We start from the raw sequence: 18290 nt of genomic DNA, 5'->3' as shown, positions 1-18290 counted from the left end.
ATTTCCCCATTGCTTTTTATATCAGTCCTGGAGGTTTTGCTGAACATGATTAGAAGGGATCAGTTGGTTAAAGGTATACAGGTCGGAGCCAAACAGTACAAACTGAGAGCATTTGCAGATGACTTAGTACTGACGTTACAGGAGCCAGAATCTAGTACCAAAAGGGTTTTAGAACTGATTCAAGAATTTGGTCAAGTTGCAGGGTTTAAATTGAATAAGTTAAAAACTAAGGTTTTAGAGAAAAAATTAACACCAATGGAGAGAGAGAGGTTTCAGAATGAGCAGGTTTAACAGTGGTTAAGAAAGTGAAATACCTGGGGATTAACATGACAGCAAAAAATGGGAATTTATTTAAAAATAACTATGAAAAATGTTGGGCTGAAGTGAAAAAAGATTTAGAAATTTGGTCAAATTTGAAGCTTTCACTGCTGGGCCGTATTGCTGCGGTTAAAATGAATGTATTGCCTAGAATGTTGTTTTTGTTTCAAACATTGCAAATTGTGGACAAAATGGACTGTTTCAAGAGGTGGCAGAGAGATATTTCTAGATTTGTCTGGCAGGGCAAGAAGCCCAGAATAAAATTCAAAATATTAACAGATGCAAAGGAAAGAGGTGGATTTGCCCTGCCAGACCTCAAACTTTCTTATGAATCAGCAGCTTTTTGCTGGTTGAAAGAATGGCTGCTTCTTGAAAACACTGACATTTTGGATCTAGCAGGTTTTAACAATGTATTTGGATGGCATGCATATCTGTGGTATGACAAGGTCAAAGCACATAAAGCATTTAAAAACCATATTGTCAGGAAAGCATTGTTTAATGTCTGGATAAGATTTATTGGAAAATAAAACACCAAGGTGGCTGTCACCGATGGAAGCAAAAGCTCTGAAAAAGCTCAATATGGAGGTCAAATGGCCGAAATATTGGGAAATTTTGGAACAGGATGGAGATAGATTGAAACTGCAGAGTTTTGAAAAACTAAAAAACAAAGTGCGAGATTGGCTTCATTATTATCAGATAATGGAGGCATACAATTTGGACAAGAAAATTGGCTTCCAGGTGGAAAAATCAAAATTAGAAACAGAATTGTTAGAGCCCAAAACTAAGACTTTGTCAAAGATGTATAACTTGCTGTTGAAATGGAATACTCAGGATGAAACGGTGAAATCTGCTATGATTAAATGGGCACAAGACGTTCGACATAATATAATGATGGCTGACTGGGAACAGTTGTGGACCACAGGTATGAAGTTTACGGCATGTAATGCCCTAAGAGAGAATATTATGAAAATGATATACAGGTGGTACATAACCCCAGTCAAGCTTGCAAAAATCTACCATTTGCCCGATAACAAATGTTGGAAATGTAAAGAAACTGAAGGTACATTCTTTCACCTTTGGTGGACGTGCCCAAGGATTAAGGTTTTCTGGGAGATGATTTATAATGAATTAAAAAAGGTATTTAAATATACCTTCTTGAAGAAACCAGAGGCCTTTCTCCTGGGCATAGTCGGCCAATCAGTGTTAAAGAAGGACAGAACTTTCTTTATGTATGCTACAACAGCAGCAAGAATACTTATTGCAAAGCATTGGAAGACACAAGATCTACCCACACTGGAAGAATGGCAGATGAAGGTGATGGACTATATGGAATTGGCGGAAATGACTGGTAGAATCCGAGACCAGGGAGAAGAGTCGGTGGAAGAAGATTGGAAGAAATTTAAAGACTACTTACAGAAATATTGTAAAATTAATGAATGTTAGAATGATGACGGATTGAAGTTAAGCGGTTTCTAGCGGTAATGGTATAAAAGAATATGGAAAAATTGGTTTTTCATATCTAAAAATTTAATGTTATAATATATCAAGATTAAAGATCAGGATTAAAAAGGAGGGAAAGGAATCGCTGGACTAACAAATTGAATTGGAATACAAAAGAGGGAGGTATGAGGAGGTCCGGGAAACAAGTAAATGTAAAAGAAGTGATGAAAAGATGGAATTGTTTTTAACTGTTTTTTCTTTTTTGTATTTTGTATTTTGTATTTTTCCTTTTTATTGTTAATTTTCTTATTAATGTAATCTTTTTCTTTTGAAATTTTAATAAATATCATTAAAAAAAAAAAAGGACTTTTGCCAGCGCAGTGGAACTTCCCTTCCCCGCTTCCTCCACTGGATGGTGCAGGGAGAGGAAGTTCTGTTGTGCAAGCGGAAATCCTTGTGCCAGCAGCCTTGTTTTTGTGACACGGGAGTCCAAAGCGATCAGGAGATGTTGCTGAACCCTGCGTTGCACGGCGCTGTCACAGCCGTTCAGTCTCTGGGCATAATGCTCTCCTTGGAACTGTGCCAATACCAACAAATATTTTTCCTCCCTGAAGTGCACAGGAGAGGCGAGGTCACGCCGGGGTGTTGCAGAGACTTGCACCACAGCTGCTCGTTACAAAGTGCAAGTCAGAGGCGAGGATCGTGGGGCACAGCCTCCGCAGTCCTTGGGCCTTCCTTAATAAAATGTTGCAAGCGTGGGGACAAAACCGCTGCACAAAAGCTTCCGGTCGGCTAATGGCTTGTTTTTGCTATGCACCATCTTAATAGGAATTATAACGTCTCATATATATATATATAAATCATATGCTCTTAAATTTGCAAGGCAAACATATGCATAAGTATATAAACCACGTGTCTGAAATAGTACAGGAGAGCAACCCTGAAGCCATTTTGACTCTTCCAGTGACCTCAAATATTCTCTGCAATGAGGAAGGAAATGGGGAAACCTCCCCATTGTCTCTTTGCTCCCAACTCCTGTCCTAAGGGCGTATTTGTGTATGAATAGGGTGAGCCTGTGACCTGGATTCAGGAACTGTGTATTTATCATCTCAAAAGAATGGCCAGGCTGCCCAGGTAAAGCAAACAGTGACCATGATCAGGTATCCTGACAGACAGGTTTTCTGCTGTAGACCCCCCTCCCATGTATTTCTGCTGGGGACCACCTCTTTCTGTAATGTATGTAGGATGTTTTGGGGGGTGGTCTTGGGCTGCAGGGTGGGCAATTTCAAAAGTCTATATAAGGGCTTGCACACCAGTGCTCTGGGTTCCTCTCCTCCCTCCTGCGTGGGGTGAGCGTGGGACCCTGTTGCAACAGTAAAGATCAGGCTTACTAGCTGCTTTGCTTCTTAATGTTCTCTGGTTGGCCTCTGTTATTTTCTCCTAGCGATAGGGAACCCACTTAAGGACTCTATATGGGCTCTTGGATACCCCATATAGGATATAGGAGCAGTTTTTTCTTATAACACTCCACCTGAACAAATGTCTCCTGGCTTGCTACCAGGCTTCTCCCCTGAGAAGAGGCAGTGGCAGTGTAACAGCCTGAGGAACCTTTCGTTTCCTCCTTTCCGGAAACCCAATTGTGTGAACTGAGTTTCCTGCATTGTGTGGGGTTGGGCTAGATGACCACTGGAGATCCCTTCCAACTCTACAATTCTGACTCTCTGAACTGTGTTATGACGACCACGGGATCGCCCTGCCCAACGGCACGATGATGAGTGGTTTCTAAACCCAACTAATCTCCATGTTCACCTTCCACAAATTACAGAGCACCTTGAATGGACAACAGACAAAACCATAACAAACCAAGTGGTCAGGAGTCGAGGAAATACAGGAAGAGATGCGGCTAGGCTGTCGGAATGACAGCTTGCACCCATATGATCCTGATCAGCTCCAGACACCCTGTGTGTCTGCTCTCTCCTGGTAAGTTCAAGCAGGCTGGTGAGAACATGAGACGTTACCTTCTTAGTACTGGCCCCAGGGCTGTGGAACACCCATACAGCTGGACTACGCATGACCCCTGCAGTGCAGGCCACCTTTGTTTTTGTTGTTTAGTCATTTAGTCATGTCCGCCTCTTCGTGACCCCCTGGACCAGAGCACGCCAGGCACTCCTGTCTTCCACTGCCTCCCGCAGTTTGGTCAGACTCATGCTGGTGGCTTCAAGAACACTGTCCCACCATCTCGTCCTCTGTCGTCCCCTTCTCCTTGTGCCCTCCATCTTTCCCAACATCAGGGTCTTTTCCAGGGAGTCTTCTCTTCTCATGAAGTGGCCAAAGTCTTGGAGCCTCAGCTTCACGATCTGTCCATCCAGTGAGCACTCAGGGCTGATTTCCTTCAGAATGGATAGGCTTGATCTTCTTGCAGTCCATGGGACTCTCACGAGTCTCCTCCAGCACCAGAATTCAAAAGCATCCATTCTTCGGCGATCAGCCTTCTTGATGGTCCAGCTCTCACTTCCATACATCACTACTGGGAAAACCATAGCTTTAACTATACGGACCTTTGTCGGCAAGGTGATGTCTCTGCTTTTTAGGATGCTGCATGTGCCACTCTATTCTGCTTGGTCTCCCAGAGGTCATTCCTCCTCTGGTCACTGCTGTGGGTGCATGATCTGACTGCCAGTCTCCAGGCACTGCCATCGCCTGCCATCTTCCATTCTGTGGACATGACCAAGCCAGGGTAGGACATCGCTGAGGCTTGAGAGAGCACATCTTTCTTTGAGTCTCTGTCCTGCCACACGTGATGTCCTGATGCACCACATGTGGAAAGTGTTGAGCCAGTTGCTGCTGATGGCTGTCAGTGGCCCACAACTCACTTCCGTAAAGCACCCTGCTCAACACGCCAGCCTGGGAGACCACCACCCTCAGGGCTTGCCTCTATTTGAATGGAGGACATTCCAGTCCACCCACCTCAGATCCTTAAGAAACTCTTGCTCATGGGTAGGCAAACTAAGGCCTGGGGGCTGGATCTGGCCCAATCGCCTTCTAAATCTGGCCTGCATATGGTCTGGGAATCAGCGTGTTTTTACATGAGTAGATTTTAAAATGCATCTCTGGGTTATTTGTGGGGCATAGGAATTCGTTCACCCCCCCAAATATAGTCCAGGCCCCCACAAGGGACAGTCTGAGGGACAGTGGACCAGCCCCCGCTGAAAAAGCTTGCTGACCCCTGCTCTTGCTGCAAAGACACCCTGTGTTCCACAGAGGGAGAGCGGTATCTAAAATTTAATAAGTAAATGAAATGGTTGTTTAAATGATGGCTTTAAAATTGAGCATCAGGTTCTAGGACACAAAGGCGGTGCCTAATCTTTCCGTTCATAAACAAATCCCTTCTCAGCTCTAAAGCTCGCCAGGGCATCCTCTGGCGGGTGGGTTGTTGGTTGGTTTCTTTTGCCTCGCCTACCTCGCAAGGTTGTCGTCAGGATCAAACTGGGGCGCGTGGGAAGGGCGAGAGCCCCGTGTGCTGGACTGGGCGGCAGGATTTTCTCCCCAAACCTTCCAGGTGGAAGCGCCACCGTCGTACCTGCGCGGCGCCTCCCGGGCGAAAGCGCCCCTCCGCCCGGCTCCTCCTTCCTCCTGGGCGCCGGATGGTGCTCAGTCCCCGGAGCGGCGGCAGAGGAGGAGGAGGAGGCGGCGGCGGAGGAGGCGGGGACGGCCGGGCGGGGCTTGGCGGCGATTCGGATCGGAGCCCGGGCGGCGGCAGCGGCGGGAGGCTGAGCATGAATCGCTTCAAGGTGTCCAAGTTCCGCCACGCGGAGGCCAGGGTGGCCCGCAAGGAGGTGGGTGCCGGCGCCCCGACGGGAAGGGCCCCGATCCCCGCCCGGAGAGCAACCCCAGGCGCCCTCCCTGCCCGCACCTGCCTCCGGGGTGGGGGTCTTGGCTCCGCTGCCCCCGATCTCCCCGCCCCCGGGATGCCCTGCTCCCGATTGGCACCCTCTGCCCGGGGGCGCCCCCGGGGACTCCCGCTGCCCACCAGCCGGCGCGCGCCAGGGCGCCCGGGCACTCCTTCCTTCCCCTGCCCAGGGGGGCGGCGGCAGCAGCAGCAGCAGCGGGGGCGCCCTCGGGGTTAACCCCTTCGGAGCCGCGGCCGCCGAAGAGGTGGGGCGCCTTCGGGGCGTCGGCAGCCGCGCTCTGGGCGTGGGTCACAAGACGCGCCTTGCGGCTTCCGCGGCTTCCGCTCTCCCTTCCCCATCCTGTGCTCAGCGCAGCTGCTCTCCGGGCTTGCAGCCGGCTTCCTCCTCGGGGCCAAGGGGGGAAGGTGGCGCCTGCAGAATCGGGGGGCGGGGGGAGGAGCTTGCCTTGGGCTGAAGCCCCGCCTCCTTTCCCTCCGATGGGATGATCATCATCATCATCATCATCATCATAGAATTGTAGAGTTGGGAGGGACCCCCGGGGTCATCTAGTCCGACCCCTGGCAAAGCAGGAATCTCAGCGGAAGCATCCGTGGCAGACGGCCACGCAACCTCTGCTTCAAAACCTCCCAGGACGGAGAGTCCCACAGATCATGGAATTGTACAGATGGAAGGGACCACAAGAGTCATCTAGTCTAACCCCTTGCAACGCAGGATGGGGGGCAGGAACCCCCCCCCCCCAAGCTGCTACTTTGCCTGCGATCTGGGGAGTGCCACAGCCTTGTGCCTTCTCTCATCTGCTTTGGGCGACCCTGGGCAACCCGTTTCCATTTGCCCTCATCCTGAGTGGAGGGGGGGTCTGGATCCTGAGCCTCAGGCCTTGGCCCAGCTAGTCCAGGGGGGTCTCTAAGACAGGCGGTCATCTTGGGCTTCTTTCCCTGTCCCCTGCTGCTCTTAGACAGGAGCTTAGAGGCTGGAAAAGTGGACGTGAAAGGCTCAAACAGCTTCGAAATTCTGTGCTTATTTTAATAGGAAGTGGTGTTCCTGCAACAGGGTGCTGAGCCCAGGATCTTCTGCATGCAGAGCAGGTGTCCTCCCACTGGGCTGCGCCCCTCCTTAAGGGGAAGCATTTTGGGGTGGCCTCCAGGGCACCACCCACAAACCAGACAGATGTTTGGGTGTCCAGGAGGCCCCCAAAATTGTGTCACTTTTTAGTTTGCGCAGAGCAAAGTGGCTGGCTGTGAAGAACACAGGCCTTGGGAGGGAGCCCCCTGACAGCCTTGGGGGCAGCCTGAGCCCCCTGCCCCCTTCCCTCTGCCCCCTCTTGCGGGTCTGAGCAGCGACCCTCTTGCATGTGACGTCTCATGCGGTTCGGACTGTGAGCTCTCTGCAGGGCCCCCTGTGTGGTGGCACCAGCAATGCAGAATGGATGACTTCTCAGGCCTAAAGGCCAGAATCGGATGAATGCCCTGAAATGTCAATGATTGCAGTAATTATTATCATTAATATAATATAATATAATATTGCAGAACCAGGGAAATGTCAGGCTTTCTGTTGCCTGGGCAACCTCCTCTGCCTGCTGAAAGTGTGAGCACTGCTTTGCTGGTGTGTGTAGCAGAAGTTGCATGAAAGAGCCTATTTTTAAGCGGAATAAAACCAGGCAGCCAACAAGCCTCCCTTTGTGTTGCCGCTGTGCAGTTTTCGAGGGCTGCTGCTGGAGACTGAGCGCCAAAGGGCAGGTGGGCAGAGCTGGGGCATGCGGAGAATTCCCGCGCATAATCTCAGTGTCATTTTTTTACCCACTTTTCGTCTTGAAGAAGGCCCCCCCCCCAGGGTTGCTATGGTGTGGAGCGCATGGCGCCTTCTCAAGCAGCTCCCGCAGGTCTTCCTGGTCCTTTCTTCATAGGAAGGGAGAATTCTGGGAGCTGCAGCTTCTCCCACCGTTCAGATCCAGTGATGGGAGAAGCTGCGTTTGCTACAATTCTTCCACGTCAGGGTTTGAGGCTTTGGAATTTGGCCACAGAAGCTGCGCACACGTCAACCTTGACTTGGTTCCCCTCTGCTCTAGGAACATATAATGTAAGGCTTTAGTCCTCCCTGTTGAGCATCTGCCTGGAGCACCATCCACCAGGGAGCTGCAGGGAGGGGTGTGGAGGGAAGAAGAAGAAGGGCTGGGAACTCTGTTGCCTGGTGGTTTGTCTTCCTTCCGTGCGGTTTGGGGTGAAGGAGACCACAGGCAAAGGGGAGGGAGGGAGGGAGGGCTACCTTCAGATGTCTTCTAAAAGTCAGATAGTTGTTTATTTCCTTGACATCTGATGGGAGGCTGTTCTACAGGGTGGGTGCCACCACCAAAAAGGTCCTCTCCATGGTTCCTTGTAGCTTCACTTCTCTTAGGGAGGGAACCGCCAGAAGGCCCTCGGAGCTGGACCTCAGTGTCCGGGCAGAACGATGGGGGTGGAGACACTCCTTCAGGTATACTGTGCCGAGGCCGTTTAGGGCTTTCAAGGTCAGCACCAACAATTTGAATTGTGCACGGAAACGTACTGGGAGCCAATGTAGGTCTTTCAGGACTGGTCTTGGCGGCCACTCCCAGTCACCAGTCCAGCTGCTGCATTCTGGATTAGTTGTAGTTTCCGAGTCACCTTCAAAGGTAGCCCCACTTAGAGCGCATTGCAGTAGTCCAAGCGGGAGATAACCAGAGCATGCACCACTCTGGAGAGACAGTGCGCGGACAGGGAGGGTCTCAGCCTGTGTACCAGATGGAGCTGGTAGACAGCTGCCCTGGACACAGAACTGATCTGCACCTCCATGGACAGCAGTGAGTCCAGAATGACTCCCAGGCTGCGCACCTGGTCCTTCAGGGGCACAGTTACCCCATTCAGGACCAGGGAGTCCCCCACACCTGCCCACCCTCTGTCCCCCCAAAGCAGTAATTCTGTCTTGTCAGGATTCATCCTCAACCTGTTAGCCCCATCCATCCTCCAAAAATGGGTGGCACACTGCACACTGTGTTGGAATGTACACACTGGCTCTCTTCCTGGCTGGGCTAAGGACAGAAGGAGTCACAGATTGCGCTAGGCGCATGGGGAGGTGCCTTGCTCCATTGGGCATGTCCTTTCCACTTTTGGGTGCCCGGTAATAGTTGGCAACCCCTTTGCAAAAGCTCACAGTCTTTCCTCTACTTCCCTGTGGTGGCCGGCCCTCTGCTTTGTAGTAATAATAATAATAATAATAATAATAATAATAATAATAATAATATATTTATACCATGCCCATCTGGCTGTGTTTCCCCAGCCACTCTGCGCGGCCCCCAACAGAATATTAAAAACACGATAAAACATCAAACATTAAAAGCTTCCCTAAGCAGGACTGCCTTCAGATGTCTTCTAAAAGTCAGATAGTTGTTCATTTCCATGACATCTGATGGGAGGGCGTTCCACAGGGTGGGTGCTACCACCGAGAAGGCCCTCTGCCTGGTTCCCTGTAGCCTCACTACTCTCAGGGAGGGAAGTGCCAGAAGGCCCTAGGAGCTGGACCTCAGTGTCTGGGCAGAACGATGGGAGTGGAGATGCTCCTTTGGGTCTTTGATTTGGGACGGGCGCAGGACCCCTCTCTGTCCCCTGGGCTTGGGGTGCAGATGCTTCTCCTCCTCAGTCTCTGCAAGAAGATCCCTGCTGCTCTGCAGGAACGAGAGAGGAAGCTGCAGTGTCTCTTTCCCTCTCTTTCCCCCAGCTTTGGTTTGGGGGAGAAGGATGTGGCAAAGCTGCAGGTGGTTCCCTTTCCTCGCTGAGCTGTGGGGCAGGGAATGGCTCTCCCCCTCCCTTCAGCTGGGCCTTCTCTCTCTCCTGTGTTGCAGGCCTGGATTGGAGACCTCCGAGCCGGCTTCCCGGCTGCTTCAGTGAACCACATCAAGGCTGGCAGCCGCTGGATCGCCTTCCACACAGACTCGGCAGGTAAACTGTGGGTGAGGCCAGGCCCTGCCCTGCCCTGCCCTGCAGTGGGTGGCTCCGCTACTCTCCGTGGGGCACACTTGCACGGTGCACTTTGACCTGGCAGAGAGGTTGCGCCAACCTGTGCAGGCATGTGGGAACTGTTGGGAACTGGCACCTGGCAGCAGGGAGAGTCCCAGTTGCACGAGGATGGGAAACTCCTTGGGAGTTCCAGTTGCCTGGGGATGAGGCATCCCCAGGAGGCTCGTGAAAAGGAGGAAGAAGAGGAGGAAGGGATGGGTGTGGGACCTTGCCATTCCTGCTTCCTGCCACTGCTGGTGGGCTTGGGCTTCCCTTCATGCCCTACCCTCTCCCAAAGCTTCCTGCTTGCACCTCCTGTCTTCTCCAGGCCTTAGAAACTCTTTGGAAGAGCAGGGGAGATGCCTGCCCCCTTCACCTGAGGGGCAGGGGTTGGAGAACGCTTGTCCCAAGGAGACTCACCTGGGCTGGGCACCGTTGTAAGGCAGGGGTGCGGAACCTCATTTCAGGGGTGCTGAATGCAGCCTTGCCGGCCTCTCATTCTGGAGCTCATGGCACCTCCCTTGCCAGCCCTGCTGTAGCCCCAACCCCCAAGAACACATCCCTGAATTGAGAAAGTTCCTCTTCCTTGCCTGGGGGCAGCAGGGGTGTAGAAACCTCTGGTTTTCTCTGCAGCCAGAAGTTACACACAGGTCTGATTTGCACCAGTTGCTTTGCCCAGTGCTTTTCCCCCTAGGGGTACGCATACCCCTAAACATTTTGTGAATCTAAGTTTGGCCTCATTGAGGGGCAGTATTTCAATACAGTGGTACCTCGGGTTAAGTACTTAATTCGTTCCGGAGGTCCATACTTAACCTGAAACTGTTCTCAACCTGAAGCACCACTTTAGCTAAGGGGACCTCCTGCTGCTGCCGTGCCACTGGAGCACAATTTCTGTTCTCATCCTGAAGCAAAGTTCTTAACCTGAAGAACAATTTCTGGGTTAGTGGAGTCTGTAACCTGAAGCGAATGTAACCCGAGGTACCACTGTATGAGTAGGAAAATGAGAGTACCCCTAAACATTTTTTTTAGAAAAAATGCACTGGCTCTGCCCTCTTTGGCCTCCGGCCTCACCTGCCCTTGGCGTGTGGCCCTCAGAAGTCTGTCCTTAAGGGAATGCAGCCCTCTTGCTGAAGAAAGGCTCTCCCTAGCACCACCTGTCACCCTGTTACCTGGGGCTGGACGCCCCTTCTAGGCACTGGCTGCGCAGAATCCAAAGGTCCCTTCTGGGACAGGGTCCGCAGTGCCGTTTGTGGGCTCCTTCAGCCCCGCAAGGGGCTGCCTGCGGTGTTAGAAATGAACCGGGCGCGTTTTGCGACTGCTGTGGGTCCCGCTGCAACCACATGGAGATCTCCGCATGCCAGGTTGGCAGCTAGGGAAAGCAAAATGTCACTTAGAGAAGGATCTGAAATATTTACCTTGTTTTATTTTGGATTGTTTGATTTGATGTTCTAATGTGTTGTAAACCACTTTGAGATTTGTTCTTTAAAATACAAAGAAGTAAAGAAGCAACCACTAACACCTAGGCCTAAGGTGCCAATTGGCAATTAGATTATATATCTTGAGTTTGTATTATTATTATTATTATTATTATTATTATTATTATTATTATTAATATTAATATAAAGTGGTACCCTGGTTTAAGAACAGCCCTGTTTACAAACAATTCGGTTTACAAACTCCACAAAACCGGAAGTAGTGTCCCGGTTTGCAAACTTTATCTCAGTCTAAGAACGGAAGCTGAACAGTGGAAGGGCACTGGCAGCGGGAGGCCTCATTAGGGAAAGCGTGCCTCAGTTTAAGAACAGTTTCGGTTTAAGAACAGACTTCTGGAACTGATTAAGTCTGTAAACCGAGGTACCACTGTACTGCCCTATACCTGGGCGTCTCAGGGCGGTTTACAGAATATGTGCGAGAAAGAAAATTAAGTGTAAACACAATACATAGCTTTACACCATGGGTAGGCAACCTAAGGCCCGGGGGCCAGATGCGGCCCAATCGCCTTCTCAGTCTGGCCCGCGGATGGTCCGGGAATCAGCGTGTTTTTACATGAGTCGAATGTGTCCTTTTATTTAAAATGCATATCTGGGTTATTTGTGGGGCATAGGAATTCGTTCATATTCCACCCCCAAATATAGTCCGGCCCCCCACAAGGTCTGAGGGACAGTAGACAGGCCCCCTGCTGAAAAAGTTTGCTGGCCACTGCTTTACACTGTTGATACTGTTGTGTTGACACAGATATAGCCACATGCCTTACCGAGATGAACAAGACGGGAGTCTAGCTAAGTTCCCTGTGAGTTGCAATGTGCCAACACAGTGTGTGTGTGTGTGTGTGTGTGTGTGTATCTCTAGAACATCGGGTTGGACAACTTCCCCATGGACGTGCCTTAAATCTTCCCGGTTCTGTCCCATACAATGACTTTGTTTCTGGTGACGGGGGCTGTTTCCTGCAGGACATTTGTGCAGCTTCTAGCACGGGCTTCCTCAACCTCGGCCCCCCAGATGTTTTTGGCCTACAACTCCCATGATCCCTAGCTAGCAGGGCCAGTGGTCAGGGATGATGGGAATTGTAGTCTCAAAACATCTGGAGGGCTGAGGTGGAGGAAGCCTGTTCTGGTATCATGCCAAAGGTTATTAGTGAAACCGAAAAAGAACTAAAAGGTGTTGAATGTTCTCTTTAAATTTGAAGGTTCATTATTGTTCCACAAGATGTGTATTTATTTAAAGGCCAGAGCAAATAACATGACCTAGTTTTACAGCTGTGAAGCAGTATAGCAGGTGCTGTTAAGTTATGTTAATTAAGCTGTTGGGTATAGTATATAAAGAGCAGCACCTAGATGTCTCAGTACCCTGGTGGATGGTTGGGTCATGCTTACGGATATTTTGTAAAAGGAGTTTTTGTTTTTGTTATGCAAACCTAGCAAAAGTTATTTTAGCGTTCCTTGTAATGTGTGGTCTCCCCAGCATGCCCTCTGCAGCGCAAATAATCTGCAAATAGCCAGCAAAAGTGAAATTCTGTTTATTGGGGATGCGTTAAAACCCAGTTTACTGCAGTCTTACCCTACATAGAAAAAACTAGCAATGTTTGTTGCCTCAATATCTCCCATTAAGACTGGGAGAGTTCCCTGTTTGAAAATCCTACCCCCCTCATGTATTGCACCCATCTGCCCCCCCCCCCCAATGCATGTATCTGGTCTCCCTGTGACTTGTCTCGTTCCTTCCCCTTCCAGGTGTGCTGGGCCTTGTGCCCTTGGAGAGCCAGAAGAGATCCCAGAGGGTCATTTCACAGCTGGGCTGCCATTCAGGTGAGCTTGGCACCTGGGCAGGGCTGGAGCCTGCCTGCCTGCCTGCCTGCCTAGGTGGGATGATGGGGTGAGGTGGGGGTAGGTGAGGCACCAGCTTCCTTTTCAGAAACTTCGTTAAATTCACGCCACCATTACAAAACGGAAACGTCAAGGTGCCGTCGGAGATTTACAGCAAACGTAAAGAGTTTACCAAACGTTATGCTTGCGATGATAAATATACAATGGATTTGACTGTATTTCTGCACCGCTTCCGTTTCACGCGAATCCCAAAGCGGCTTAATAAATAACAGCGACAAAACATCACAGGCGTAAATCATATAATAGAAATAACGAAACTTTGGTGAAACAATTACGATCTGCTATCAGCAAACCAGCAACTAAAAGAACAGGCTGAACGTCACAAATACAGCAAAAGTCATAGAGTCATAGCCCCCTGCAATGATATAGTAAATTCTGCCAGTTTATAGGCACCTGAGATTCATATTTCCTGCCCTGAAATCCCCACCTCCTCCTGGCTCATGTGTCTCCAGGTTCCCCTTGTTCCCGGCTTCTCCAATTCCCTCTTTTAAGCCTGGCTGTTGTTTTGAGACTGTTCAGTCCCAGTTAAGCCCCCGTCAAGAGAGGGGCACAAGCAGGGAAGAGACTCTTGGTCCCTGCCTGCCTGCCTGCCTGCCTGGGCGCAGGATGAGCCCTGCTCTCCCGAGGCAGCTGGCACGAGTCTCCCGCTGCCGGCTTGCATCTGCTGCAGGCCTGTGGAAACGGAAAATGACGCAGCGACCTACTTTTCCCGGGTAGGCCAGATGCCTCAGCCAGGCGGCCGATTTCTGTGCCAGGTCCACCCCCCCAACACCACTTGCCCTCGAGATGGAATTGGTTACTATTATTATTATTTATTCTTATTTTATACCCCACCTTTCCCCCTGACAGTTGGCTTACAGGTAAAAATGAGAACAGCTCAAAACATCGGAATAAAATGTTTTTTAAAAATTAAATATTGAGAGAAGTAAAATTATGCTTGCATCTCTGGGGTGTGACCCTGGGCAGTGTGTCTGGAGGTCCTGGGCTGCCTAGACGACAAGGCCCTGCTCCCGGCTTCACTGCTGTGGTCCAAAGGAAAGCAGAGCAAGACTCTTGGTTGCAGGAGTTGCCAGAAGGAGGTGTAAAGGGCATCATCCAGCTGTTTTAGGGACTCCAGATTTGTGTAGGGTTTAATCCAGAGCCTTTTGTTTTCCCAAATATGTGCCACATGTTTATCTGTAAATCTCCCTTGGCCAATAAAGCGAGATGAGTGCCGCAACCCCAGAGTCATCCGCGACTGGACCTAATGGTCAGGGTACAGCTTCCGGGTTATGTGGCCAGCATGACTAAGCCACTTCTGGCGAACCAGAGCAGCGCACGGAAACACCGTTTAACTTCCCGCCGGAGTGGTACCTATTTATCTACTTGCACTTTGACGTGCTTTTGAACTGCTAGGTTGGCAGGAGCAGGGACCGAGCAACGGGAGCTCACCCCATTGCGGGGATTCGAATCGCCGACCCTCTGATCGGCAAGCCCTAGGCTCTGTGGTTTAACGCACAGCGCCACCCGCGACCAAATAGCCCCCCAAATACATTTTGTTGTGTGTTGTTACTTGATGTATTGCATTCATCAACCTTTGCAAGGTTGCTGACGCAACATCTGTACTACTGAAGACCTTTTTTCTTATTCTGTACCTAGATGCTATTTTGAAAATAGTTAACAATATGCAAAGAAGAAACATGATCTCTCTTTCTCTCTCTCTCTCTCTCTCTCTCTCTCTCTCTCTCTCTCTTTCTCTTTCTCTTGCCCAGATGTGGTGACAGATTTTGACTTCTCTCCCTTTGACGAGCAGCTCTTGGCCACATGTTCAGCTGATGAAGTGGTGAGTGCTCAGTGAAGGGGTCCTCCTTTGGCAGACCCCCCCCAAGACCCTGGGAGGTTGTAGAGGAGACCCTCCAGGCTCCATCTGTGAGTGGGGGGCTGAGAGAGGAAATAGCCCCCAAGACGTTTGCCCCATTGCTGCTGCTTCTGGAGAGGGCTGTGGGCCTGGAGGGGGGGCACACAAGTCTGGATTAAGGTGACCTTGGTGCAATTCCCACAGTAGGACCCCTCCCCTTCCCCAGAAAATGAATGCATGGAGTCAGGTGCCAGTAAAAACATCTCGAGGTGTTATTATTACCGTTTTATTAAATATAAAGTTCCTTGGGACACACGATTGACTGTTAAACCACTCTGGGAATTGTAGCGCCATGATGGGAGCCTCCTAACAATGCCCAGAAACCATAACAAACTAAAGTTCCCAGGATCCAAGCCAGGGGCGGATTTAGGTTTGGTGAGGCCCTAAGCTGCTGAAAGTAATGGGGCCCTTTTTATGTCCAGCTGTCCTTTGTCAACAACAAATTGCCGCTGTTTTTTTGTGTTGAATATATGCTAGATGGTAATTCACAGGAGCCTACACAACACAAAACACTGTTGCTATATGTAGGTTTTATTTTATTTCTTTTTTATCTTATATTTTGGAAATGTACATCCAGTTTTTATTTTCCCTTAAGTTTTTTTGAGGCCCCCCAAGAGAGTGGGGCCCGAAGCTATAGCTTGTTCAGCTTATACGTAAATCCGGCACTGATTCAAGCCATCACTTTTTAGAGGAGTATTAATACCACTTTATAAGTGAAGATGGGGCATTTCTTTTCTCCATCCCTTGACTGGAGGGGTCTGCTTGGTTTTGCTGTGGTTCCCCCACTTTGCTGTCCCCCCCTTGTGGGTTGGGGTTCATCTTCTCCCAGGGTGACGCACGGACCTTTGCTCCCGGCTTCTTTCTCTGCAGGTGAAGGTGTGGCGCCTCCTGGACTCTGGCCAGGACCTCTCATCTTCCCCTCACATTGCCCTGGGGCCGGAGGGCCGACCGGTAGACCTTCTCCTCTTCCACCCCACGGCAGACAGCATCCTGGCCAGTGGGGCCCAGAAGGCAGTGAAGGTTTGGGATGTGGGGCATCGGCAGACCCTGGCAGGTGAGCTTCGCGGTGGGGGGTGTTTCAGGTTGGGGGTGTTATAAGAAAAACTGCTCCTTTTCCCCTTATGGGGTACCCAGGATCCTGTATGGAGTCCTTATGTAGGTTCCCTCCATGGACAGCTGTGAATCCAAAATGACTCCCAGGCTGCGCACCTGGTCCTTCAGGGGCACGGTTGCCCCATTCAGGACCAGGGAGTCCTCCACACCTGCCTGTCCCCTGTCCCCCCAAAACAGTACCGTATTTTCCGCTCTATAGGACGCACCCGACCATAGGACGCGCCTTGTTTTAGAAGGTGAGAACAAGGGAAAAAAATACCTCCCCCTCTCTGCGCAGCGCCCCTTCAGCGAAGCGGCAGGAGAAACGGAGCCCCTTCCATTTCTCCTCCCGCTTCGCTGAAGGGGCGCTGCGCAGCTCTCCCTCTCTGATGAAGCCAGGAGAGCGAGAGAGGTCAGTGCGCACCGACCCCTCTTGCTCTCCAGGCTTCAGCGAAAGGAACCCGAAGCCTCCGGAGCACGGGGGGAGCGCTCCCACTGCACTTCGGAGGCTTTGCATTGCTATCGCTGAAGCCATGGAGCCTGAATTCGCTCCATAAGACGCACACACATTTCCCCTTAGTTTTTGGAGGGGAAAATGTGTCTTATAGAGCGAAAAATACAGTACTTTTGCCTTGTCAGGATTCAACCTCAATCTGTTAGCTGCCATCCATCCTTCAGCTGCCTCCAGGTACTCACACAGGACCTTCACTGGTTCTGATTTGAAAGATACTTAGTTCCTGAATCTCTTGCACATATTGATAACTTTGCTCAACTTAACAGATACTTGTCAGACTGTATTTACAGGGAGGTGTAAGCAGCCCCTACTGTCCAAAGACCATTGGAAAGCTTTTCCCATTTCCTTCCTCCTTGCAGAGAAATATTTGAGGTCAATTTGGGAGAGTCAAAATGGCTTCAGGATTGTTCTCCTGTACTATTTCAGAAACGTGGTTTATATTCTGACGTATGTGTTTGCTTTTTACATTTATGAACGTTCTATATATATATATAAAACCTTAGAATTCCTATAACGGGGCTGGGAAGGGCAGGAGGGGAAATGGCCCGAGTTCCCCCCTCTGCCCGAGACGGCTTGTCTCCATCAGCTACTTTGCGCCAACTCGGACTGTTTGCCCCTCTAGCCCAAGACTTCCCACCCAAGCTGGCAGTGGTGGCTCTCTGGGGTTGCCTCAGGCCGCCTTTCGCACCCGCTCCCACTGGTCTCTTTCAGCTGAAGAGGGGCACTCTGCGCTTCCCAATGAGTCTTCTGCTAAATATTTGGAATTTATTCTGAATATTCTGTCAGGGATTGCCGGGGGGTTGGGCCTGATGACCTCTGGAGGTCCCTTCTAACTCTGCTTGGAAGCAGAATAAAGGTAAAGGGAGCTACAGGTGCATCGTGGCAGGCTAGCTGAGCACTGCCCTTTGCTTCCCTGGCAAAAGGGGGTGGTATGGGGTGTCACAGGGAGCTCTGGGGTGGGGTTAAAAGCCCCTTGTGCCCCCACCCCTTCCCCTCTGTTTCTCTGAGCAAACAGATGTTGGGGGAAGAGGTCAAGGACATGCCTTTCCCAACGGTTGCCTTCCAGCTGTTTGGAACTACAACTCCCATCAGCCTCAGCAACCCCTGGTTGGGGCTGGTGGGAGTTGTAGTTCCAAAACAGCTGGCAGGAACCAGATTTGCATTTCCGGTGAGATGCTGGGAGGAAGGGACAGGCGGTGTTTGTCGCCCCAGGCCAGGAATGTTGTGTGAACAGGAAACTGGAACCGCAAGGAGGCCCTGTTGCCTAGCAACCGGCCACAAGGTCTGCAAGCTCCAAGCGGAGGCAGCCTCCACTCTGGGGTGGAATTACTGTTCCTGAGTAGCAATTCCTCCTTCTCAGCACAATGCAAAGCCTTGTCCTCCTCTCCTTGCAGTCCTGGGAGCCAGATGATTTCCCTCAGGACAGAAAAGGATCCCACAGGAGGAGATGGCCTCTGACTGGATAATAATAATAATAATAATAATAATAATAATAATAATAATAGTTTATTTATACCCCACCCATCTGGCTGAGTTTCCCCCAATCGAGTGTTAAAAACAATACAGCACTAAATATTAAAAACTTCCCTAAACAGGGCTGCCTTCAGATGTCTTTTAAAGTTAAGATAGCTGCTTATTTCCTTCACATCTGAAGGGAGGGCGTTCCACAGGGCGGGTGCCACTACTGAGAAGGCCCTCTGTCTGACTAACTGAAACATGCTAATAATAATA

At 50.3% G+C, this 18290-nt stretch overlaps 1 protein-coding gene across 1 annotated transcript in view; it reads left to right on the top strand.

Annotated features, from left to right (window-relative positions):
* Nucleotides 1-5051: 5051 nt before the first annotated feature.
* Nucleotides 5052-18290, top strand: part of LOC308463175 (coronin-7-like) — a 93815-nt gene continuing 80576 nt past the window's right edge. Inside the window, exons 1-5 of the mRNA XM_080981349.1 lie at nt 5052-5594; nt 9523-9619; nt 12904-12978; nt 14808-14878; nt 15824-16007. Of these exons, the coding sequence (XP_080837475.1) occupies nt 5403-5594; nt 9523-9619; nt 12904-12978; nt 14808-14878; nt 15824-16007 (619 nt within the window). The 5' untranslated portion in view covers nt 5052-5402. The remainder of the gene's footprint in view (nt 5595-9522; nt 9620-12903; nt 12979-14807; nt 14879-15823; nt 16008-18290) is intronic.

This window comes from Podarcis pityusensis (assembly GCF_964106645.2).
Source record: "Podarcis pityusensis genome assembly, chromosome: 14".
NCBI lineage: Eukaryota > Metazoa > Chordata > Lepidosauria > Squamata > Lacertidae > Podarcis > Podarcis pityusensis.
Note: the sequence above shows the minus strand (reverse complement) of the source record. Positions and strands in the feature narration are given on the sequence as shown.